The sequence below is a fragment of the Nannobrachium achirus genome, assembly GCF_963921795.1.
Source record: "Nannobrachium achirus genome assembly, chromosome: 1".
NCBI lineage: Eukaryota > Metazoa > Chordata > Actinopteri > Myctophiformes > Myctophidae > Nannobrachium > Nannobrachium achirus.
Genome location: NC_137810.1, coordinates 78,389,519 through 78,416,212, shown reverse-complemented (window position 1 = coordinate 78,416,212; position 26,694 = coordinate 78,389,519). Strand labels below are relative to the sequence as shown.

The window sequence follows — 26,694 nt, the reverse complement described above, 5'->3', positions numbered from 1 at the left end:
GTCTCAATAACGGCGTGGCATCCATAGACATAGAAAGGTAGACGCCTCCTTTCGGCTAGGGGGCGTATGCATTTACGTGTTCATTGCTTCCGCGTGCGTAACACATAGGGAAGTTGCCAGGCCAATCAGAGGCAGGTGGGGGCAGGTCTTTACGTAAGCAGCCTGTGAGAACAACTGGGCCGCGCAACATCGGAACTGGCTCTGTTGAATTGAATTGTGGTCCTTGGATAAGTCCCGGAAAAGTCGCGCTGTGATTGGCCAGTAGTCACTTTGACTGACAGCGTTCCCTTGGTTTTTCCAGGAAGTCCGGACTAGAACTTTTGCACATCGCTCCAATTAACTGCAGAGGTGACCGAGGCATCTCGCTCTTTATATCTGTGGTGGCATCTACGTGGATCTCTCCCATCATGGTGGTGATGTCTAGCCCAAATATGGAGGGGCGGCAGCCTGCGCTCATCGGTGTTGTCATGTAGGCATGATACGGCAACCGGTTGTGTTGTGAGTGAGGTCATACCAGAGCTCTGCTCAGCATGTATAAGAGTTGAAAATTATTTTTAATTGTGGGTGTACACAGTGTTGTGAGAGAAGGAGATAGAAAACTGGAGGAGAGTACCCAACAATCCATTACCCAACAGAAGCTGAGACTCTGTCCCTATCACAGTCCATGTATAGATGCAGATTTGATGATGAACCGCCACTCCAGGAAGGAGTGGGGTCTCGATCTTCCCAGACTAAGGTCCGCCGTTCTGATTTTACATACTTCAGATCTCAATCGAGCCATGACAACCTCTACTACCAAATGCCCATACATGGACATATCCCCTCAGAATCCTTCCAGCCAATAACCAGAATTGTAAACAGCCAGGAACAAGGAGACACAGATGAACCAAACATTTTCAGTCATCAAAAGTTTACCAAGACTTTAACTCAACCAGGAGAAGTAAAGACACATAAGCTGACCTATAAGAAAACTCACATCTGTAAAGAGTGTGACAAGAGTTTCAGTCATTTAGGTCACCTGAAGAGTCACCAGCGTATCCACACTGGAGAAAAACCTTTTCACTGTAAAGAGTGTGACAAGAGTTTCAGTCATTTAAATGACCTGAAGAGACACCTGCTAATCCACACTGGGGAAAAACCTTTCTGTTGTAAAGAGTGTGACAAGAGTTTCAGTCAGTTAGGTCACCTGAAGAATCACCAGCGTATCCACACTGGAGAAAAACCTTTCTGTTGTAAACAGTGTGACAAGAGTTTCAGTCAGTTAGGTCACCTGAAGAATCACCAACGTATCCACACTGGAGAAAAACCTTTCTGTTGTAAACAGTGTGACAAGAGTTTTAGTGAGTTAGGTAACCTGAAGATTCACCAGCGTGTCCACACTGGAGAAAAACCTTTTCACTGTAAAGAGTGTGACAAGAGTTTCAGTCATTTAAATGACCTGAAGAGACACCTGCTAATCCACACTGGGGAAAAACCTTTCTGTTGTAAACAGTGTGACAAGAGTTTCAGTCAGTTAGGTCACCTGAAGAATCACCAGCGTATCCACACTGGAGAAAAACCTTTCTGTTGTAAACAGTGTGACAAGAGTTTCAGTAAGTTAGATCTCTTGAAGAATCACCAGCGTATCCACACTGGAGAAAAACCTTTTCACTGTAAAGAGTGTGACAAGAGTTTCAGTGAGTCTGGTCGCCTGAAGAGACACCTGCTAATCCACACGGGAGAAAAACCTTTCTATTGTAAAGAGTGTGCAAGAGTTTTAGTGAGTTAGGTAACCTGAAGATTCACCAGCGTGTCCACACTGGAGAAAAACCTTTTCACTGTAAACTACCATCTACCACCACCATCTGCACAATAAGAAAACATAATAAAAAAAGGTTTTCACTGTAAAAGTGAAAACCACCATTGGAGGAGAAAACGCACCTGTGTGAAGTGGTATCACACACGACACATTTGCATATCCCCTTGTGTCATCAAGACGACTAGGGATGTTAATCGACGCATTATTTGCTAATCGACGCGTCGAGGACGAAAATCGACGCGTCGATCGACTTTTTTCACTTTTTTCACGCTAAGCAGCAGCTGAGAGGAGAGCACAACGGCGCATTACTTTAAGCAACACAACTTATGCAGCTGCACCCATCAGAACTTGCATCAAAGCCCAAATAATAATTATAATAAATAATTGCTCTTCCTTGCGTTAGCATGGAGTCTGTTCGCTAGAGACTAGAAGCGGAGTGACAAAGTCCATGGAAAGTAGTGGGAGCGCTCATGCTGGCACCCCAGGCTAGTGTATCAAATGTGGAGCTTTGGTCTGCCTCGCTCTCCCTCCTCGACCACGTCCACGGGTGTGTCTCATTAACGACGAGTAGTGTATTTTGTGTTGTTTTATCAAATCAAATCAAATCAACCTTTATTTATAAAGCACATTTACACAATCGAAATTGACCAAAGTGCTGTACAACAGAACACAAAACCATCACCAACATTACTGTAAGAACAATCTTAAAAACAATAGTGTAAACAAAAACAATCAAACTGTAAACAAAAACAATCAATAAAAACAATAGCGACAAAATGTACATATCAGAAACAATAAGCAACTCCAACATGAGTTTAACTGTGAGTAAAAGCTAGAGAATAAAAGTATGTTTTAAGCCGGGATTTAAAAGACTCAATGGAGTTTGCACTTCTAATAGAGATGGGCAGGCTGTTCCAGAGCCTCGGGGCGGCTGAGGCAAAGGCGCGGTCGCCCCTACTTCTCAGTCCGTTGGGCCTATTTGGAACTTCTAAAAGCATCTGGTTGGCTGACCTTAGTGCTCTATTTGGGACGTATAGATCCACCAGTTCAGACAGGTATAGGGGGGCCAGGCCGTTCAGGGATTTATAAGTAAATAAAATGATTTTAAATCAATTCTAAAATTGACAGGGAGCCAGTGCAGTGCTGCTAAAACTGGAGTTATATGCTCATGTTTTTTTGTGCCAGTAAGAAGGCGTGCAGCCGCGTTCTGTACTAGTTGTAGATGCCGGAGTGAAGACTGATCAATGCCTGAGAGGAGAGAGTTACAATAGTCCAATCTAGAGGATATGAATGCATGTATTGCCATTTCCAGTTGTTTTGGTGGGAGGTATGGTTTGACTTTGGCTATTAGGCGTAGTTGAAAGAAGCTGCTTTTGACTATAGAACTAATGTGTTTGGTAAATGTGAAATTACTGTCAAAGGTGACACCCAGATTTTTGACGGAGGGACAGATGTTAGTGCTAAGGGAACCCAGATTAGTATTGGTGGATGGAGCAGTACCGAAGAATATGACTTCTGTCTTATTTTGATTTAAGTTTAAAAAGTTTGTGTCCATCCAGGATTTTATGTCATCTAGGCAGTCATGTAGGCGTTTAAGTGAATTATGGGAGTTGATATTGATGGGTAGATAGATTTGCACATCATCAGCATAGCAGTGGAAAGCGATATTATGTTTCGTAAAAATTGACCCTAGTGGTAGCATATATAGGAGAAATAGGATGGGGCCAAGGATAGAGCCTTGGGGGACTCCAGAGGTAAGGGGGGCAGAGGGAGATGAGAAGTTACCTAGTTGGACCGAAAAACTTCTACTTGTTAGGTACGACCGGAACCAGGCCAAGGCAGTGCTCTAGGCGCGAGATTAAAATATTGTGGTCGACGGTGTCAAATGCAGAGGAGAGGTCCAAAAGAACCAGGACAGAAGAGCAACCATTATCAGCAGTTAAAAGCAAATCATTAAAAACTCTCAGTAGGGCAGACTCAGTACTGTGGCCGGGCTTAAAGCCAGATTGAAACTTCTCGTGTATGCCATTAGTAATTAAAAAAGATTGTAGTTGAATATAAATGACATTTTCCAAGACCTTGGAGAGAAATGGCAGATGTGAGATAGGCCTGAAATTAGACAGAGTAGAGGGATCAAGGTTTTTCTTTTTAAGAATAGGATTCACCACGGCATGTTTCAGGGGGACAGGGACATAGCCAGAGAGGAGAGAGGCGTTGATTATTAATAGCACACTTGGGCCAACGGCAGCAAAAACTTCCTTAAAGAGTCGGGATGGTATGGGGTCAGTTAGGCAATTTGTGGGCCTCAGATGCATGACCAGGTCGGTGAGTGTGGATAGGGATACCGGTTCAAATTGTCTAAGAGTGGGAATATCAGAGCGAGGAGAAGGGGGGGGGGGGGGTCCAGGGTTGAAGTGGGATGCATTGACCGTAGGTCAGCGATACGGTCAATAAAAAAATTCTGGAAATTTGTGCATAATAGAGGTGATGCGACTATGGGAGATGTGTCACGAGGATTTGTCAGAGAGTTAAAAATATTAAAAAGGACTTGAGGTTTATTGCTATTTGTTGCGACCAAGTTAGAAAGAAAATCAGTTTTGGCCACTTTGACTGCTCTTTGATAATTTTTGAGGCACGTACGTAGTATGTCTAAGGAGATATGTAGTTTGTCCTTTCGCCATTTTCGTTCGGCACGTCTGCATGTGCATCGGAGGGCGCGGGTTGAGTTATTGAGCCATGGCTCATTTTGTGGCTTGGTAAGTTTAAGTCTAAGAGGCGCAACAGTGTTTAGGATCTCGCTACATGTTGTGCTAAATGTGGACAGGAGTACCTCAACACTGGTTTCACTCAGTGCTGGTTCACTAGCCAGTGAGGCACTAAATAACATGGAGAACTGGGTTAAATTTAAGGATGTGGGGAGAACTTTTATTGTCAATCTTGACAAAATCACTGCACACGAGGCGACGCTGCCATTAACAAGCGAGCTTTCGTGTCAAGCATGCATGCACACAGGCATGTAAACAAAACATATCCAGTCAGCGCGCACTGCTATGACGCGTGCACACAAACAGACCAGCAGTGTTTCTCAACCAGTAGTCCGCGGACCTGACTAGCGCCGTATGCATGCGAATCTGACTGCGATGCATGCATGCACAACACAGACATTCGTCCCCGACACAGACACACACACACACACACACACACACACAGGTCCTCTCACATTTGGAAAACATTAACGCTTATAACATTTTTGAACAAGCGATTACATTTTATTTTTTCGAGTCGCGGTGAGCATGATTTTCAAGTCGATTTTCACATCCCTAAAGACGACCTCTCCGATTTTTCATATTTCCTCCTGATTGGCTAAGATTGACATCTACTACCTGGCCTGATGGAGACCTTCTCTGAGGAGCACATTTTTACACAGAGGAATCCTGGCTATTTGTTTAACTTTAATTCTGGGTGCCAGCAAAACCATGAGAAGTGGCTATGTGCTCATTCTTGCTATATGCATATATATTCTGATTTGCCAAGTGAATAGTGCAAATTAGAATTAGTATCGGTGCAGCCAAAACGACCCCTAAAACACAATTCTAGTGGAATCTAATGAACTCCCATTATATTTAAGAAGAATAAAACTAGATCTGGCTTACTGGGTTAAATTAAAGGATGTGGGGGAGAGATACCTGCAACAAAGGTCTTAAAGAATTGTTGGGAATATGCGCAGCAGAGAAAGAATAGGTGTAGAGGTTTTGGCTGGACCATAAATAACATTCCCTATTCCAAAAGTAGACATGTCAATTGATAAGAAAAGGGAGTGGGACGTGGAAAACGTTGGGCGTAGGACTGATGAATATATTAATAGTAGTTTTTATAACTATATGACAATTTTTACAGATGGTTCCAAAAAGCCAGAGGATGGACATGTTGGTATAGGGGTGTATATTCCAGAGTTTAAGATATGCACAAGTAAAAGAATAACTGATCGACTGTCAGTATTCACAGCTGAAATAGTGGCGATTATTTTCGCATTGCAATGGATTGAAGAAATTAAACCTGAAAGAGTGCAGCACTTAAAAGTCTACATTCAAAACAAACAGTCAGAGATGATTTAATTATGGAAATATTGACAATACTATTAAGAATTGAAAGAAACAGAACTAGTGTACAATTCTGTTGGGTCCCTGCTCATGCTGTTGTTAAAGGAGTAGTTCACCCCCAAAATGACTTTTTTTCTCGCCACGGAGATTAGAGTTCAATAATATTTTTAGTTTTTTGTAGCATTCCTAAGACAAAAATGTGATAACAATAAATTTACCCCCATTCGTTCCGGATGGGGACCCGTTTCGAAACCGGTCCCCATCCGGAATCAATGGGGGTAAATTTACTCAAATCAAATGTTTGTCTTAGGAATGTGACAAAAAACAAAAAAATATTATTGAACTCTACTCTCCATGGCATGAGTAATCAATAGGAAAAAAAAGTCATTTTGGGGTGAAATACTCCTTTAAAGGCAATGAGGAAGCAGATAAGTTGGCTAAACATGCTCTGGATATAAATAATATTTATTAAAATAGCTTTTGGAAAAGGTCAGGCTAAAGCGCTGATTAGGCAAGAAGTGAGGGGAACATGGCAGAGGGAATGGGATACTAGCTCAAAAGGAAGACATTTGTATGGGATACAAAAGTCAATTCAGGTTAAACCCTCATAATAGTAAGTGTAGAAGAGAAGTAGTGGTGATGGCTAGGTTGAGACTAGGTCACACAGGATTAAGGTCAACTCTATTTATTATGGGAAAAAGTGAATCTAATATGTGTGAGGACGAGGAGTGTGGTATTCTAGAGGATGTTCTGCTGCAGTGCAGGAAATATAGAAATGAGAGGAAAGTATTAGGCTAGGGTGCTAGTCTAGGAAATTAAGTCTATTTTTTGGAAGAATCGTTCAGTTTGTGATACAAGCACCAAATTTTGCACAAAGTTTCCTCTGGACATACTTTTCCCAAAAAGCATGTTAGCCACTCATTTTTTTATTTTTAAGGGTTGGGGTCCCATTGACTTTCTATACAGTAAAATAATACAAAAACATAAATTTGCTTCAAGTAGCATATGAGGGGTCAAACTAGGGGTTTTTCATGATCCTGAATCCAATGCAAGCATTTGTTTTGCACAAAAAACATTCCTTGGGCAAAAAATAGCCCCCACAGTGGCCCACACTACTGTGAAAAGTGATGACTCATCTCGTGGGCCTTTTTTAGCCCAAGGAATGTTTTTTGTGCAAAACAAATGCTTGCATTGGATTCAGGATCATGAAAAACCCCTAGTTTGACCCCTCACATGCTACTTAAAACAGATAATTTGTTTTGTATTATTTTACTGTATAGAAAGTCAATGGGACCCCAACCCCTTTTTAAATAAATTGAGTGACTAACGTGCTTTTTGGGAAAAGTAGGTCCAGAGGGAACTTTGTGCAAAATTTGGTGCTTGTATCACAAAGTGAACGATTGTTGTACTAATTTCCCGGGCTATAGAGAGGCCATGCAGTTTAAAAGGAATATTGGGATATAGGGCCAAGAGAATAGAGTGCTCCAAGGCTCTATTTTCTTTTTAAAGATACAGGAATAATTTTAGTATTCCTTAATTTGTGATTAGATTGTAACCTGAAGAAGTACACCCGTATTGATTCACAAACTCCGGTACAGTAGGTGGCGGTATTCACCTAGACACGTTGGTTGTTATCCGCCATTAAAATGAATGAAGAAGAAGAAGAAGAACAGTTGAGAGTAAGGAAAAGCATAGCCTCAAGTGGTTGCTAGAGAGACTTTTAGTCTCGTTATATTGTCATTTCTGTCTTCCAATAATAGGAAAATGCCACAGAAATATTGTCTTTCAATGGTAACCGCTTTGGATAAAACAATTCCCACTGGGCCAGATAACAGATACAAAAATCTCTTTCTCCAGATATTTTTCCATTCAAGGAGGTGATACAGATAAAAAAATAAAAAAATCTGTCACAGATATATTTTTTGTATCTGTATCTACCATCCACTTGAATGGAAAAATATCTGGAGAAAGAGATTTTTTTTTATCGGTTATCTGGCCCAGTGGGAATGGGCCTTAACACAATTAGTGCCTCTTAATCTGAAGGTTGCTTGGTGCCTCGGTGCCACGCCGTTTCCTCCATAGGCCGCCGCTATTATTTTGAAGGGCTGGAAGGGGGTTGTTTTTGTTTTTTTGGATTATCACTTGACGGCAACGATTACGTCATCTAGTCACATGACAGTGTGAGCCCAGAAGAGAACATGGCTGCGCCCAGCGTTTGTGTACAGTATGGAAGAGTGGAGACCATCCTTTGTATAAGAATGTCCCTTTTGGAGAAAATGAGGTCTCTTTATGGGCCTCTCAATGGATTTACTATGGAGGACGTTAACTTCGCGTGCACGCCCGACGTGCGTTGTAAACAAATCGCGGACATTACCGATGCGGGCGGGACCGGAGCGACGTACAGTAAGTAATAATATCTTTACTGTATATACAGTAAGATTCACAGTCCTCACCGTCAACGGCGCCATGGTATTAACCCTTTCAATGACGGTGAGCGCCGTCAACAGCAGCAGAACAGTTAACTGATGGCAATCATCCGTATTCCTTTGTCTTCATTGAAACGTTATCATTAGGGGTGTAACGATACATTTTAATAGCGATTCGATACATATCACGATACATGGTTGACGATACGATACATGGACGATATTGGTTCATTCATGGCGATACGATACGATTCGATTCAATGATTTAAAATCGATATAGTAACTATTTAGCAAAGAAATTAAATCTGTGTGAAAGGTGTGGATAGTGCAGGTTTTTCAGGGAAACATGTATTATTATGGATATAAATAAGTAAACACAGTGATTATCTGCCAAATACATGGACATTGTATATGGACAAACCTGCACCTTGACATGAACCCAGAGATTACACACATTTATCGATAGACCAGTGTAGCTTTATGGAAAGGAGAAGTAATTAAAACCCTCCTTTTCATTTTTTCTTCTTAAAAATGCTAAATACAAGGCACAAGTAGGTAGTATCGATACAATCGATTCTTTGCACTGCCGATTCGATACGATACAAAATAAAACTTATCATAGGATCAATGTGCCTGGTCTTACCTCCCAGGTTTGTGCAGGTTTCTGCTTGTATATTAGTAAATGTTCTGACCAGGGACATGCTGGGCCCCTGATTCAGCCCGGGAAAAAGAGTTGGAGAGGCCCTCATTGCGCACCATAGAGAGAGATCTCTCTTTATAGCGCTGCTGCAACTCAAAGATTTGCCATTTCAGATCATGACAATTGACACTGACAAGCCAGTGGGCCAATTACATGAGTTATATTTTGTCGTTGTCGGGTGGAAACCTTGTATGTCCAAAACCGTTTGTTTTGTATTTATCATTTAAAAAATGATTTAAACTAGTGAAAACAGCCAATCTACAAGCACACAACGCCTCGCACCGCCCAGCCCCCAAAATGGAACGAAGGCTGACATTTTTTATTTATTTTTTCCTAATGGCCGGCCTGGACCGGCCGGGAATGAACCGGCCGTTCTGGAGTTGTCCCGCTTTTCCCAATGGCCAGCATGTACCTGGCTCTTTGTATATTAGTAAATGTTCTGACCTGGGAGACATCCCGACAATAAAAACAGCTATTCTACCACTTTTTGTGGTCACATGTTCATATACTGGATTCTGATTGGCTTAAAACAGTGTTAAATCAGTCAACAACCTTGAGTTGGCTCATGGACCCCGCCCACGGTTGTGTTGCAGTTGTATAACTAAATAACCTTGCAAGTTACAACTGTGTTTTCTTTCATTTATATGGTAGAAGTGGTAGAAAAGCAATTCGAGGGTCGTGGACTGTTGGCTTCGCCTCGTGCCACAACCCTGAAACAGTGGTAAATCAGCCAACAACCCACTCCCTCTCATGGTAAATGGCTTACATAAGGGCTGGTTCTCTGGAGAGCAGGATGCCATCAATAATGCACGCACACGCGCACACGCTCATGCACGTGCACACAAATACAACACACACACTTAAAAAGACTTCAGTAAAAGTGCCATGGTTATCCCCCCACGCACGCACGCACAACCCACTAAACTCAGACTTCTCCCACACCTGGCTTTTGATCCACTTTCCTCTGTACTTAACCACACTCCCCTCTAGTTAGACTCAAGCAATAACCCACTTATCTCTTTTTTTTTAACTCTAAATGTTGCTTCTGGGGGGTCCCTGGAACTAAATATGATGGGGGTCTGTGGCCAAATACATATCATTTTGGGGGTCCCTGGCACTGGCCTTTTGTCTCAATAAGTGTTCTCATGACCCTGAAAATTAGCAGATCTACAAGCTCACAGCACACAGTGCCCAAAGTATGTGAAATGCATTTTGAGAAAGAATAATGCTGCCATTTGTTCCAAAAGCTTTATACCCTGTATGTATATATATATATATATGTAACGGAGGTGATCCGAACCTCCCCACCCGGCTTCGTACCCGGGTCTCCCACGCGAAAGTCCAATATCTTAACCACTAGACCAAGTCCAGGGGAGATACTAGACTTTTGAGGCTTCAAGGCTGGGGCTGCGACTCTCTCAGAGCTATATATATATATATATATATATATATATATATATATATATATATATAAAATGTCATATATATATATATATATATATATATATAAAATGTCACAATGCGACATAGCTCTGTTTACACAATGCTGTACCCCCTCCAACTGTATATAGTATGTTCCCCATTTTCAACTGATTTTATTCGTGACACTTGCTTTGGCAATGTAAATGTATGTTTTCTCATGCCAATAAAGCTCCTTTGAATTGAAGTGATATGACAACTACCTGTATATGTGCAGAAAGTGTTTTTACCTGTGTTCCTAGCAGCAGAGGTAGATCTTGCCCGACGACCCCTGGTTGGCGGCAGGCCACTAGCTGACGGTGACTGGTCATCAGGTTGTTCTGAAATAACAGTAAAACAATTTCATTTAGGCCAGGGGTCAGCAACCCAAAATGTTGAAAGAGCAATATTGGACCAAAAAAAACCAAAACAAATCTGTCTGGAGCCGCAAAAAATTATAAAAGCCTTATATATCGTCGTTGTCGGGTGGAAACCTTGTATGTCTAAAACTTCGTTTTGTATTTATCATTTAAAAAATCAACTAAGGGACAGAACGAAATTTATGGAGGGGGGGTCACTGGAGCAAATGTATATGCCCTGATATAAAATGCTATGACCCTCCCTCTGTATGTGGGAAAAAATCAGTGGCCCTCCCCAACCAAAAAAAGAAAAGAAGATGGCCCTCCCCTAAAACATAACATTTTATACATGAGTAAAATGATCCCTAAAAACATAAACTTATTCATAAACGCAACTGCAGTAATAATAGCACTATATACGAGAACATGAATAAAGCAAATTCACCTCCCCCTATGAGACTCGAACCGGCGGCCCCACGGGACGAATGGATCGTTAGCACAGTGACTAATGCACTGAGCTATCTTCACAGATAATATTTTAGTGAATAAAAGTGAACTCTAGAACTTAAGCTACCACTTCTATATCATATGATGTTACAGGACTTAGGAGAAGGCTATGAATGTTTAATCTGTAAACTCACCGCTTCATCTATCTGTCTGGGAAATTTTATACGCAAATGTGAAAGTGAAGAAAAATGCTTTCCATTGGAACACTGCCATCCTTTAAGATGATCCACTGCCAGCCGAACTTAACCCTATATATTAAAACAGGGATGCCATATGTTTCATCAATGAGACTATCACTAAAAGATTCCCGTTGTGGTGGAGAAAGAAAAAAAGACGAAAAAACCTCGAAGCCAAAATCAAAATCCAAACAGCCACACACACGCAATTCCAGTAGGACTTGCCTAACCCCTCTGATCTTCTTGTTGTCCGTGCTCTTCTCTAATTTAGTTTCGAGTCTGACAAGACTCTCCTCAGCAGAGAGGGTCTGCAGCGAAGCTCTTAAATTGTGATCCAAGTAACTTTTAGTACGCACATTTGTTCTCTTGATGTTGTAAGACGCCATGTTTGTTGTGTTCTGAACTTTTCCCTCTGACTAAAAGTATTGTCGCTGCCAGGAAGAGCGTCAGTGATTGGCCAGAAACTGCACACGCCTACTGGCTGGATAGGCCAAGCTAAATGATTGACACATAGAAGGAACAATGGGAAAGGCTCAATAGCCCAGCTGTTGGGAAAAACCAAGATAAGCAACGGAGGGGTGTCAATGACTATTGTTGTACTATTATTCAGGAAAGCTGTAAAGAAAATATGCATATAAAATCCGGGCTCATTTTAAAAATAAAAATTGGATGACCCTCCCTTGGACTCAAAGTAAAATTTGATGACCCTCCCTCAAACTAAAACTAAAAAGACATGACCCTCCCCTATTTTCCTCCAGTGACCCCCCTCCATAAATTTCCCTAGGTCCCTAAACTAGTGAAAAAAGCCGATCTACAAGCACACAACGCCTCGCGGTAGATCTGCTGTTTTCACTACTTTTTTGCGTCAGTCTTGTATGATGAGGTATTGTATTTACTTTGCAAAAAAAAACTACAAATTTGAAACTTGGAGACTTGGAGACTTGGAACTTGGAGCCCGACAGTGACAATAAAAAAATCGTTAAAACAAAAAATATTTTTTCCCCCCCATCTTTTTCCATTTTCATACATTTTTGAAAAAGCTCCAGGGAGCCACTAGGGTGGCGCTAAAGAGCTGCATGCGGCTCTAGGGCCGTGGGTTGCTGACCCCCGATTTAGGCCTATGAACATCAATTTACGTGTTTGACTGCATTTTGTGATCCTATGACCTAATGCGCTTTTATTTACTGCTGTGTTGTGTTCTAAAGCCATGTTCTCCACTAGGGGTGTAACGATACATTTTAATAGCGATTCGATACATATCACGATACATGGTTGGCGATACGATACATGGACGATATTGGTTCATTCATGACGATACGACTTGATTCAATGATTTAAAATCAATATAGCAACTATTTAGCAAAGAAATTAAATCTGTGTGAAAGGATAGTGCAGGTTTTAGGGAAACATGTATTATCATGGATATAAATAAGTAAACACAGTGATTATCTGCCAAATACATGGACATTGTATATTGACAAACCTGCACCTTGACATGAACACAGAGATTACACATTTATCAATAGACCAGTGTAGCTATATGGAAAGGAAAAGTATTTAAACCCCTCCTTTTAGTTTTTTCTTCTTAAAAATGCTTAATACAATGCCCAAGTAGGTAGTATCGATACAATCGATTCTTTGCACTGCCGATTCAATATGACAACATAAAACGATACGATTCGATTTTAGCTGTTTTCATTTCGATATACTTCGATTTTTTAAGTTAAAAACGATATTTCTATACAGTTACTATATCGTTGCACCCCTATTCTCAACATATTCAGAGACAAAGACATTCATGTCCCTGTCAACCTTGGTGTGGTGCCCTACCCCCCACCTCCCCCAGCTTCCTTTGTGTTGGGAGTAAAGCAAAGACATGCATGTCCCTGTCACCTTGGTGTGGTGTTGGGAGTCAAGCGAGTGTCCTCAACATTATTCAAAGACAAAGAGACATACGGTACATGTGTAACGGAGGTGATCCGAACCTCCCCACCCGGCTTCGAACCCGGGTCTCCCACACGAAAAAAAAAAAAAAAAACAGAGTTTTTGCATGACTCATGCTGATAAACCTCCTTTGAATTATTATCATAGAATGCTGAGAGACAATCTCTGTAAAATAAAATAAAGTCTTTCTTACCTCCCATGGAGACAGGCGCTGGAGTGAAGGTGATGCGAGATGAATACTCCTCGTCATTATCTAAAAAAAACAAAGACGATATTTGAGTCAATGAATATTTTATGTACATAAAGCATTTGCGCAAAGCGGCACTTATGTACTTGCAGATCCGATGGTTTATTTTATCCCAAAACCAATGCAAATGATTTTCTGTACCTGGGCGCGTTATGAGCTCTATTTGTGTTTTTTCACAAAAATGGCGAGGACTGTGGATTCGTTTGATGTCATCTAAAACGCGATAGATACACCACATGCATGAATACATAAACGCACGCGACAATAAGTACCTGAGACGAATAACAGTCTAAGTCCATATTAAATTTTTTTTGAATATAGATATTTTTTTGATTTATCAGACTGTAAGCCACTAACTAACTTTTTAATCTGTTAAATTGTTAATGCACCCCCCCCCCCATTTTGTTCAATTGTCTGTTTTAATGTTATCTGCTCCCTTTGTCTGCTGAATATTGCTTGTACGAACTTATACTGTTGTTCCACAAACTGTTGGAGATATACTGTTTTTTCCACTTTCCATAAGTATTATGTCTTATAATTCCTAATATATATGTGTTTAGTCTCAGGTACTCAAAATGCATTATTCAAACGTGATACAAGTAGGGCTGTCACGATATGACATTTTACATGACGCTTAATTGTCACTCAAATAATTGGCGATTAACGATTTAATTGTGTTTTCGTCGTTGATAATTCCATTACTGTTTGGCTTTTAGGCTTTGAAGTTGTACATGGTAGATATGACACATAACCTAAATATACAAAGAAATTACTGACATATTTGACAACTTACTACTTAAAAAATAACTTTGATAGTGGAAATAGCCGATCTACAAGCTCTACAATTTTACATGACGATTAATTGTCACTCAAATAATTGGCTATTAACGATTTAATTGTGTTTTCGTCGTTGATAATTCCATTACTGTTTGGCTTTTAGGCTTTGAAGTTGTACATGGTAGATATGACACATAACCTAAATATACAAAGAAATTACTGACATATTTGACAACTTACTACTTAAAAAATAACTTTGATAGTGGAAATAGCCAATCTACAAGCTGACAACGCGTCGCAATGCGACGCGTTGTGAGCTTGTAGATCGGCTATCATTTTTCAACATTCACGATTATGACGATTATGACAAAATAATTGCGATAATGTCAAATAATCACGATTAGACGATTATGTAATAACTGTGACAGCCCTATATACAAGTCTTACCATATCTGATGTGCTCTATATCTGCCCGGGAGGGCTCCCAGTCGTCGTCGTCATGGTCCGAGTCCGGGTCCGAGTCGTGGAGGATTGGGTCCTCCAGGACGGTCGATGTGCGAGCTCTCCCACCGCGGCGCAGTGAAGGGCCTTCTCCCCGTCCGGAGCTCTCTGCCCTCGGCGCGGCAGGCCCCTCGTCTCCGGAGTGGTCGGAAACGTCGCTGTCCGTCAGCACAGCCTTGTTCATGGCCGAGAAGAAATCCGATATCTTGGAGTGGCGTTGAACACCAGTCCCACCGCCATCAGACAGGGGCGTCAATTGAGTATGGCAGGGGTATGCAGCTGCCATAGCCTGGGTTCAGGGGGGAAAATAAAAGTTACTTTTAAATATAAATCCATGAACGTCTCTTTTTCTATCTGTGCTGGTTATTATGTTGTTAAATTACTGCAACTTAACTACAAATGCAAAACTTTACAAAATGGTTACTTTAACAAGGTCCGCAGGTCAGCTGCACAGGTGCAATGCATTATTGTTGTGTGGCACAAGTTTAGTTGAACTTGAACAACCATTCCAGGCTGCCATATCCAGCACAAGAAACCTTAGAAATGGGGAAAAAGATAAAATGTACTTCTTAAAATAAATGTATCATGGCTGTCTTGCACGCGCAGTCATACCTTAGCCTTTTCTGAACTGACGCCACTGCCATCAGAAGAACCTTCTCCCCTCCTGGAGCCTGACGAGGCCTGTTGTTTGGGTTTTGGTGGCACGGCGACATGCTGAAAACACACAGGGAACACGTAGAGACGCAATACATTAACTAACACCGACTAACACTCAACACTCAACACTGAAAAACGAAATCTATCTAAATAAATCCTAATCAAGGGGCGCCCGGTGGCCTACTGGTCTAAGCGCATACCATATAGACAACATTCCTGGCCGATTGCAGGAGCGACGCCCCGCCCCCAAGTCGAAAGGGAACTTCCGGGTTCTCTCTGTCAGGCATGCATATAAACGTGTTGCCAAGTCAATTTATTTACCTAAACTATCTTGTTTTTTTTGCTTATTTATATTGCAAGAGTTGGCTTGTTTGGCTTATTTCTCTCACAAATTTTGGCAACACTGCCCAGCGCTGCAGTAAAAGATTATGACAATGAACTGAAAGGGTTAAACCAACGGAGGTTTTTTTTCCAGCTGTCAGCTAGATGGTGCGGTGCGGTCATGGTCTCTTGATATGCAAGCCACCGCTATCTTCGATGTTTTTATTCTATCTACACCAGTTAATAGTATTGATGACATCCTTAACATATCCTAAACTCAGCAAACTCCCCAGAGAAGCAGCACGACTCACAACAACAACAACAACAACAACAACAAGGTAAAACTCTCATGCTAGCTAATAAACCCTTTTGCAAATCCCGCCCCATTCTGCCCTGTTACTATGATGGGACATTAACCCTGGGCAGATTGTTTTTTATAGTGGAAGTGGATGGGATTTTTTTTCCCTTCATAGCCTCATTACAGCTATATAAAGTACCAAAGGAAAAACACCTAGGTGATATTAATAAAAAGGGAAGACAAAGGTACAGTAGTTACATTGCAAAACAGGGGATTTACCCGAAAATATATGTTTTAATTTGTTTAATCCCAGTGGGACAGAATCCTCTTTGCAGATTCTTTTATAGTGGTAGTGGATGCGATTTTTTTTCCCTTCATAGCCTCATTACAGCTATATAAAGTACCACAAAAAACACATCTACGTGATATTAATAAAAAGGGAAGAAAAAGGTACAGTAATTACATAGCAAAACAGTAGTTTTCCCCCGAAAAATAAATGTTTTAATTAGTTTAATCCTCTGGATAAGAGATAGAAAGAGAAGCGCATTGCATCTTGGGTACTAGGAAGAGGACAGAGAGAATGTTTCTCCTCACATAATAGGCTGGCTTTTCGTAATTCTGCCCATTTAAATTATATGTACCCAATCGTGACTCTTAGACCATTGATAAGGTACATGTGAACTAGTTTGTTGAAGCTTATTCGTTATGATGAGCGAGATCGCTTGACGCTTGCCGTCGCTATCACCGTACCGGCCGATCTCCGTGTCGCGCACTGCGGACAGTTTTTGAAAGGCTGAAGCAACATTCTCCACTGCACAAACTCCACCCCCGATAGCAAAAAGTGAATGTTTTTTTCTGGTTGGCCAGTCAGGGAGTCTCAGGGACCAATCAGAAGGCTGACAAACGGTCTATTAGCATTGTTAGCTACGATCTTTTACTGTATGGTGACTACTACTCTTGTTACAACTAAGTAAAAGTTATTTTCACTTGTGACAACACAACATTGATTATAATTGAAATAAAAGCTCTTCGCTGTTGTGTTGTATCTGTGAATGCAATTGTTTTCTGTCTTTCAGACCTGTACTGTACGTCCATGCAGGACCAATGAAGCCAGATGTGAGGGTCGAGATCTCCTCATCATATTTATTGCAATAAAATATTTATACACACTTTTCTTTGACTTGTCCATGCCTTTTTTTTAACTGTTGAGGGTTTCAAATGTTGTACTGTATATTGTGTTATTGAGATAAGGAATGTTCCCAATGATGCTTTGAAGGAATGCTTTTAAACACTTGTCATTTTCAATTAATCCAGTTTGTTTTTGTATCTATTAAAGCCAAATGTATTCATTGTTTTGACGTGACAGTTTAGGATTTAATGATTAAATGAGCATTAAATATGAATGGATATTTATATTGCCTTGATTAGGATTAAATCGATGATTTACAGTGATATAGTGAAATGAACACGGCATAGGATGCACATAATAGGTGGGCTAATGTGTATTATGTCTATTCTGGAGTGCGTTGAGTTGTTGACAGGCCTATTTGTAAAAACATTAATGCATATCACACAACACAAGCCAACTGTGACTTCATGGTGACATCCCAGAAGAGTGGAGAATGGAGAAGATGACGTTTGACATGATCGACCAGCGTTCTGAAGGGAAAAGGTTTGCTAGCTAGAATCATACAACATTCGCTTCCATGAAATACTGATTAGGTTCAATGCTTGCTTTCAAATACACAAATCTGTTTATTTGTAGGCCTATATCAATTCAATTCAAAGGAGCTTTATTGGCATGAGAAGACATGTTTATATTGCCAAAGCAAGTGTCAAATAAAATAAAAACAGTTTAAAATGGCGAACATATAATATGACATGCAGGTGGAGGGAGTACAGCATTGTGTAAAAAGCTATGTCGCATTGTGACATTTTATATATATATACAGGGTATAAAGCTTTTGAAACAATTTAAATAGCGTTATTTTTTAAGAAGTTTGCATATGAAAAAAGGTAGTTTCATGACAGTACACTAGTACAAGGTCAACTAAAAGCATACGCCCAAGAAAGCCTATGGCATTGTTTCAATTGAGATCTCTTTTTTTTTCCTCCAACTCATAACATTGAATGACGGCAGAACGGGTGTGTATCGTCACAACTCATTTATTTATCAGCAGAGTGGATGAGTGTTGCCATTAAGTGACATTGTTAACATAAGTTACAAAGTAAAATTACAAAGTAAAACAATCCCGTCTCATTAGTTAAGAGGAGAATCAGATTCAGATGAACGTAAACAGGAAATCGCGCTACGATCAAGCCCAAAAAAGGGCTTCCGGTCGGAAGTAGGGGGCGTGGCCAGGCATGTTGTCTATAGGCATTGATGCCTGGCGGTGTCGCCGGTTCGATTCCCGATCCGGACGACCTTTGCCGCATGTCTCTCCCCATCTCTCCCCCTGTTTCCTGTCAGTCTACTGTACTATCCAATAAAGGCATAAAAAAAAGCCCAAAAACAAATCTTAAAAAAAAAAAAAAAAAAATCCTAATCAAGATTCAATACTTTATTGTCATGTCAACAGAGTTGATTGGAATTTGTTTTCTAATCTAAACACAAACTATAACTAAATCTAAACTAAATATGTAATTATATATCGCGAGTATACCCGGGATAGGCACTCAATGAGCACACAAATAAAATAATAATAATAATATTATAACACAAATGAAAAAGGAATGAAAATGTGGGACCTTGAAGGGCGTGACTTCCATGTGCTTCATCTTGTGGTGCTTGAGGTTGTGTCTGTTAGTGAACCCTTTCCCACAATGCTCACAGCTGAACCCGTTCGCCTTCTCCTCTGTGGGGAAAAACATATAGTTATACGTTTGTGAAGACTTTCCCAAAACGCTCACAAATGTACCTGTTCACGTTCTCCTGAGTGGAAAAAAAATGGAATTATAATTGCTCCAAACTAATGTGCAACTAACCCATTTAGGGCCTAGAATTATTGAATGCTTTAACCAGTGAAAAATAGCAGATCTACAAGCTCACAGCGCGGCACCGAGTGCCGCACTGCGAGCTTGTAGATCTGCTATTTTTGAAAAATAAATAAATGTTTGCAAATCTTTGAATATATGTATTTTCAAAGCGAACGTTTGTAACTCAAACTTTGCTTCTGGGTGGTCCCTGGAACTAGGATATTTTGAAATGGGGGTCCGTGGCCAAATAAATATCATTTTGGGGGTCCTTCACATGAAAAGGTTTGAGAACCACTGACATAGTAGTCTCTCAAGAACAGACTAACTGAGCTCCAGTTGAAGTGAAAAGGACCTTTTCGTTGACGATGGCTGGCCAGATTGCTGACATAGAAACATAGGTTTTCTCCAAAAACCTTAGAAGGATTCAAAAGACACTTATAGAATCGGGTCAAAATTCAAATTTTCACGATTTTTCAAAAATAGCAGATCTACAAGCTCACGATTAGACGATTATGTAATAATTGTGACAGCCCTAGATACAAGTCTTACCATATCTGATCTGCTCTATATCTGCCCGGGAGGGCTCCCAGTCGGTGTCGGCATGGTCCGAGTCCGGGTCCGAGTCGCGGAGGATTGGGTCCTCCAGGACGGTCGCTGTGCGAGCTCTCCCACCGCGGCGCAGTGAAGGGCCTTCTCCCCGTCCGGAGCTCGTATCATGAGCTTGTATATCTGCTATTTTTTTTATATTTAAAGCATAAAATATTGCGTCATAATGTGTTCAGGCCTAAATGGGCATTATAATATAATATGGTACACTTTTTTATCTACTCCGTCTAGGGCTGTGGACAGTTCAGAACCCCGCCTACCAATGACATCATCGATGGGGATTCCGTGCTGATGGAAACGTCAGGCTTTCTATCTAGTAGCAAGTTAGCGTGCTAGAATATAAGCTGTTGACAAATTGTAGGTTCACACACTATAACATCTGTTGGACCAGACCCTACCACATCAGTCATATCAAAAACGTGTGTGTGTGTGTGTGTGTGTGTGTGTGTGTGTGTGCGAGCCTTACCGCTGTGTGTTTGTGTGCGCATGCATTCTACACCACCGTGCTTGAGCACGTGTCTGGCCATCTTCTTCTGGGTCCTGAAGCTCTTGGCGCAGAGCGTACAGGGGTAGGGCTTTGTGCGCCTGTGCGCGTGCAGACCGTTGTCCTCGGCGAAGCGCGGCTCCTCGCCCGAGGCAAAGGGGCGCTCGCCCGCGTGGACGTGCAGGTGCGCGAGCAGAGACGCCGCCGTGGGCAGGCTCTTACCACAGTGGGGACACGGGAAGCGCATCCTGAGACCCGACGCCAAGACCTGGGAGTAGAGGTGGTAAATATCGTTGAGACGATACAATGTCTCCACGATATGGCTTTTCAGAGATATCGTATGTATCGTGGTACGATAAGCCTTATAATAAAAATCCTGTTGAATTGTTAATACAGAGAATCATTGCAGAATTCATTTAAACCTGCATTTTTGTCTAAATCAGTAGTTCTCAAACTTTAAAATGTCGAGGTCTCCCCTTAACTCTGACTGTATAAGAATTTACGGGTCCATTTGGTTTCATTTGTATACTGTCAGAGTTACATACTTGTAAGGATCAATTTAAACCCCAGGGCCGGATCTAGGCATAGGCAAGGGGGGGGGGGGGGGGGGGGGGGCAGTAACATGCATTACTGCATGTTTTTGTGAGTGTATCAACCCTAGGAGACAAGGGGAGAACATGCAAACTCCACACTGAAAGGCCCTATCACCAACCCCACCTAGGGTGTTGGCGCTGATGACGCGGAGGGAGGAACACGCCCCCAGTGCCCACAGCGTCCCCCCGCGGGAATCGAACCCAGGACCTTCTAGCTGTGAGGCGAAGAGCTAACCACTGCGCCACCGTGCCCCCGACATTTAGAAATTAAAAACAACAATAAACATTAAATAATGAAAAAGGTAAATGGTGATAATAACCTCGTTGTGTGGCTGCTGGCGACTGCTGGGGTCCATGGAGGCGGGGTCTACCGCAGGGGCGGGGCTTACCATGGGGGCGGGGTCTAACGAGGATGCTGCCTCAGCCGTGGCTCCTGGAGACAATGATTGGTTAACTGTTAAATTGATTGATAGTTTTAGGCCTGGAATTATTGAATGCTTTAACCAGTGAAAAATAGCAGATCTACAAGCTCACAGCGCCGCTGTGAGCTTGTAGATCTGCTATTTTTGAAAAAGTCGTGAAAATGTGTGCAAATCTTTGAATGTATTTTCAAAGCGAACGTTTGTAACTCAAATTTTGCTTCTGGGTGGTCCCTGGAACTAAATATTTTGAAATGGGGGTCCGTGGGCCAAATACAAATAATTTTGGGGGTCCTTCACATGAAAAGGTTTGAGAACCACTGACATAGTAGTCTCTCAAGAACAGACTAACTGAGCTCCAGTTAAGTGAAAAGGACCTTTTCTTTGACAATGGCTGGCCAGATTGCTGACATAGAAACATATATATATATTTTTTTTTCTTCAAAAAAACTTAGAGGGATTCAAAAGACACTTAATAATTGGGTCAAAATTCTAATTTTCACGATTTTTCAAAAATAGCAGATCTACAAGCTCGCTATATCTGCTATTTTTCAGTAGTTAAAGCATAAAATAATAATAGACAATAATGTGTACCTGTTCTAAATGGGTTAACCATAATCCTCCTATACAGTATAAATAGACCCCAAAAAAATAATTAGATGTTCGCCCGGGACCCAAACTAGTGAAAATAGCAGATCTACAAGCACACAACTGTGAGCTTGTAGATCTTGTAGACCCGCTGTGGATTAAGAGTGTCGTAGTGCTAAATGCCTACATTGTAAATTGCGTGCCAGATATTTTGATATTGATATGATATACGATATTACCGTACAAATGTCATATTCAATATATCAGGTGTTGTAACAGTGGGAAAATAAAGCATTATTCAAAAACAAGTCAATATCATGCTTGATTGTGCTATTGGGTTACCACACTTGTCTTACCGCTGTGTGTGTGTGCATGTTTGTGCAAGCCATACCACTGTGTGTGCGCGCGCGCGTGCATGTTTGTGCGAGCCTTACCGCTGTGTGTGTGTGTCTGTGTGTGTGCGTGCGAGCCTTACCGATGTGAGAGTGTGTGTGAGTGTGAGTGTGAGTGTGAGTGTGTGTGTGTGTGTGTGTGTGTGTGTGTGTGTGTGTGTGTGTGTGTGTGTGTGTGTGTGTGTGCATGTGCGTGCGTGCGTGTGTGTGAGTGCGAGCCTTACCGCTGTGTGTTTGCGTGCGTGTGCATGCCATACCGGCATGCCATGCCGCCATGTTCTTCTGGGTCGTGAAGCTCTTGGCGCGGACCGTACTGGTGTAGGGCTTCGTGCGCCTGTGCGCGCGCAGGCCGTTGGCCTCGGCGAAGCGCGGCTCCTCGTCCGCGTGCGTGCACATGTGCCTGCGCAGGCCGCTCAGCTGCGTGAAGCGGTGGTCGCAGCCACTGCAGGCAAAGGGGCGCTCGCCCGTGTGGACGCGCAGGTGCGCGCGCAGAGACTCCGCCGTGGGCAGCCTCTTACCACAGTCGGGACAAGGGAAGCGCTTCCTGAGACCCGACTCCAAGACCTGGGAGTAGAGGTGGAAAGAGTACTGAAAAATCCTACTCAAAGTAAGAGTAGTGCTACTTTTTTAGTAAGAGTAAGAGCAGGAACGTGCTGGCCATTGGGAAAAGCGGGACAACTCCCGAACGGCCGGTTCATTCCCGGCCGGTCCAGGCCGGCCATTAGGAAAAAATGAAAAATAAAATGTCGGCCTTCGTTCCATTTTGGGGGCTGGGCGGCCAACAAAGTAAATTGTCACTGTCGGGCAGAAACCTTGTATCTCCAAGTTTCAAATGTGTACATTTTTTTTGCAAAGCAAAGCCCTGCATCATCATACAAGGCCGTCGCACAAAAGTAGTGAAAACAACAGATCTACAAGCACACAACGCCTCGCGTTGTGTGCATGTAGATCGGGTGTTTTCACAAGTTTAAATCATTTTTTAAATGATAAATACAAAACAAACGGTTTTGGACATACAAGGTTTCCACCCGACAACAACGAAATATAGGCTCATGTAATTGTCATGTAATTGGCCCACTGGCTTGTCACTTGTCATGATCTGAAATGGCAAATCTTTGAGTAGCAGCAGCGCTATAGAGAGAGATCTCTCTCTATAGCGTGCAATGAGGGCCTCTCCAACTCTTTTTCCCGGGCTGAATCAGGGGCCCAGCATGAAAGGTACTCAAAAGTAAGAGTAAAAAGTAGCCTATTTAAAAACTACTCTTTGAGTAAAGAGTAAAAGTAATTTTCTCTTTTTTTACTTATTATTATTAATTGTACATTATATGTTACACATTACCGCTTACCTAAGCTGTCCCAATGCAATGTCATTAACCAGGAAGAGAAAAACACTAATCAGAAAACCAACTGTATGTAAATAATACACACACATCAAGTGCTGCAAATGTTGGAAATAATTGGACATATCTTAGGTCAGTGGTTCTCAACCTTTGTTATAATTGCACCAAGTATAACAAACAAGCTTAGACAAAAATACATTTGTACTGTCAATTGACAGCCACTTTTATTATTATGTACAAATATTTACAACCCCATGTTTGAGACAGATGAAGCAGGGACCTTTTTCATCGTTTGACAGCACAATCATCAGTGTTTTTTGGATTCATTTCAATTTGTGTTTTCAGCTATGGGTAAAAATAGCAGACAAGTACAGAGTGAAAGGTCAAGTTATAACATCTAAAAAAAAGAAAAACGTTCCTATTGTAATGTGTCCGTTCCTCTTGTGATGTGTCCATTCCTCTTGTGATGTGTCCGTTCCTCTTGTGATGTGTCCGTTCCTCTTGTGATGTGTCCGTTCCTCTTATAATGTGAGTTAGGGAGTCTTACTTGGCATACTGGTTGTGGGTGTGGTACACCTTGAAGCACTTAGGGTGGAGAGCCACTAGACAGACCTTGCACCAGTAGCGACTCTCTGGTCTGGGCTGCTTCTTTCCCTTCTTCCTCTGGCCCAAATTCAGCACCTTGACGCACACTCTGCACGGCCGTGACGGGTGTGCTTTCTTGGCACCCGCAGACTTTGGGATGAGAACCAGTTCGTGATCACCCATGGTGACATCCAGTCTGCAACGGGGGTCATAACGGGGGCACCGAGGTGTTTTGCCTTGTGGGCCTGTACTTGGTTCCGCCTCCTCTTCTTCCTCATCCATTTCCTGGCTCCTTACAGCCCCAGCCTCGTCCCGCCTCTCCATCTCCATCTCCACCTCCTCTGCTTCCCCGGCTTCTTGCTCAGCAGCTTGGACCTCATCTACCCCACGCCGACCCTCCCTCACGCCGGTCCAGGCAGTGGTGACGCTCAGGATGAAGCGGACGAGGGATTTTGGCTTCTGTTTTGGCGTCATGCTCTCCTTCTTGCACTTGTAGAGGACGTACGCGTTGAACAGAGACACCTGAAGCAAATACAAAAAAAACTTCGTCGTCCACTTCTGCGACTTCCTGGCGCACACGTAGTAGCCAATCGTCTGGTCAAGAGCGTCCACCCCGTGCATGTGCTTGTTGTAATCGACCACACAAGCTGGTTTGGTGACCTTCTCCCTTGCGTCCTCCCTGATGCCTCGCTCCTCTACCGTCAGCATCACATCAGTGTGAATTGTGGACGCCACCTTCACCAGCGTCTTGTCCCTCCAGACAACGATCATGGTGCTGCCATTGTGGACCATGACGTGTTCTCCCACCTTCATGGTGCCCAGGGTCAATCCGGCAATCGACTGTGGCTCGCCACGCTTCTTCCTGAGGGTGCCACACGTGTGGGTGTCCAGAGCGAGCAGGCGTTCGGACAACTCTATGGAATTATAGTAGTTGTCCATGTACAAATGATGGCCACGCCCCTTCAGGTCGCCCAACAGGAACATCACCGTGTCGGCCAGCTTGCTTCCCTTCCCGTGATGCGGCTTCATGGCGTAACAGTAGCCCGTGTCTGAGTCCGACAGGATGTAACTTTTGATGCCATTTCTGATGGGTTTGAGGGGGTTGTTAACCCTGAAGGTCAGGCGTCCTCGCCAGAGCAGCACGCCATCGTCGATGGCGATGTTCTTGTTGGGGGTGAATAGCTCCTGGTACTTGGGCACGAAGTAGTCAACCATCGGCCTCACTCGCCAGAACCGGTCCACATCATTATCACCACCGTGGGCGAAGTGGAGACATCTGAGGAGGTTCTGAAACCTGTTCCGTGCCATGGTTTTGGGGAAGATGGGGGTTTGGAGGACTTCCTCCGTGCTCCAGTACATCCAGAGCTGTGGGAACTTGTGGACCCCAGTGAGCATGTATAGGCCCAGGAAGTTCTTCATTTCCCACAAGCCAACTTCCTTCCAGGAAAGCACCCTGGCATGTGGCGTTGCAATCACCCACTGCTGGACCTGTAGTGACGATATAAACATTTCATATCACAATTAGTGTTCAAAGAAGCTGCCACCTATACATTATAGAAATATACAATTACTACCAGCAAGACTTCCAAATCGGGAGATAAGTGACCGTCAGGTCGCATAAACAAACTTTAGAAGGCACTTTAGTCAGAGTTTTACACTCACAATGTGTCGCGCTGCGACACGTTGTGAGCTTGTAGATCAGCTATTTTCAGCACACAACACCTGAGAGCAACCAAACATAAAATTACTCTTCTCCACTAGTCCCTCCCTAATTCCTAGTTTTAGTCATCACAGCACATTTATTTAGTTTGTATTTTTCGTGCTAGTTCAACACTGCCATGTAGGCCTGTAAATAATAGCAGATGAGCAGATATACAAGCTCACAGTGCACAGTGAACTTGCAGATCTGCTTTTTTGCAGGAAAATGCCAAGTCAAGCACACACATTTGTGAAGGGGCAGAGAAGCCCTTCTATTGTCTGGCAGAAGTGAGAGAATGCACTAGCATATACTGTAATCAGTCAATCAGGCAGGCCTTTAGTAAAAGGTGTGATACAGTATGTCTTCTATTGTGTGCTGGTGGGTGTCAGTGATGAATGAGTTTGACTGACCACCAGACAGAAATCTAGACTGGCCAAAATCTCACACCAATAGTGTTCAAATAAAATGCCATTTACGATATTGTGATAATCAAAATATCCCCAACATCCTGGGGCTGAACATTTACCAAAAAAAAAAAAAAAAATCAAACCCATGTTTGAATTATGAGCGGTGCCACACTGTGAGCTTGTATATCTGCTTTTTTTGGCTAAACATCTCGCAGCTACGCTTGCAGAGATGAGAGATGAATTGAAAATGGAATTGATAGAAAGATATCGATATGAATTTACATCCTGCAAAGTTTTAGCAGATGTACAAGCTCATAGCACGGCACAGAGTGGAAA

The 26,694-nt window shown here is 42.4% G+C and overlaps 1 protein-coding gene across 1 annotated transcript in view; it reads right to left on the bottom strand.

Annotated features, from left to right (window-relative positions):
* Positions 1–26,694, bottom strand: part of LOC308290008 (uncharacterized protein) — a 63,014-nt gene that overhangs the window by 6,195 nt on the left and 30,125 nt on the right. The window contains exons 6-13 of the mRNA XM_080731786.1: positions 22,552–22,891; positions 21,249–21,361; positions 20,354–20,603; positions 19,018–19,124; positions 15,606–15,707; positions 14,940–15,282; positions 13,662–13,721; positions 10,734–10,823 (exon numbers count right to left, since the gene is read on the bottom strand). Of these exons, the coding sequence (XP_080587912.1) occupies positions 10,734–10,823; positions 13,662–13,721; positions 14,940–15,282; positions 15,606–15,707; positions 19,018–19,124; positions 20,354–20,603; positions 21,249–21,361; positions 22,552–22,891 (1,405 nt within the window). The remainder of the gene's footprint in view (positions 1–10,733; positions 10,824–13,661; positions 13,722–14,939; positions 15,283–15,605; positions 15,708–19,017; positions 19,125–20,353; positions 20,604–21,248; positions 21,362–22,551; positions 22,892–26,694) is intronic.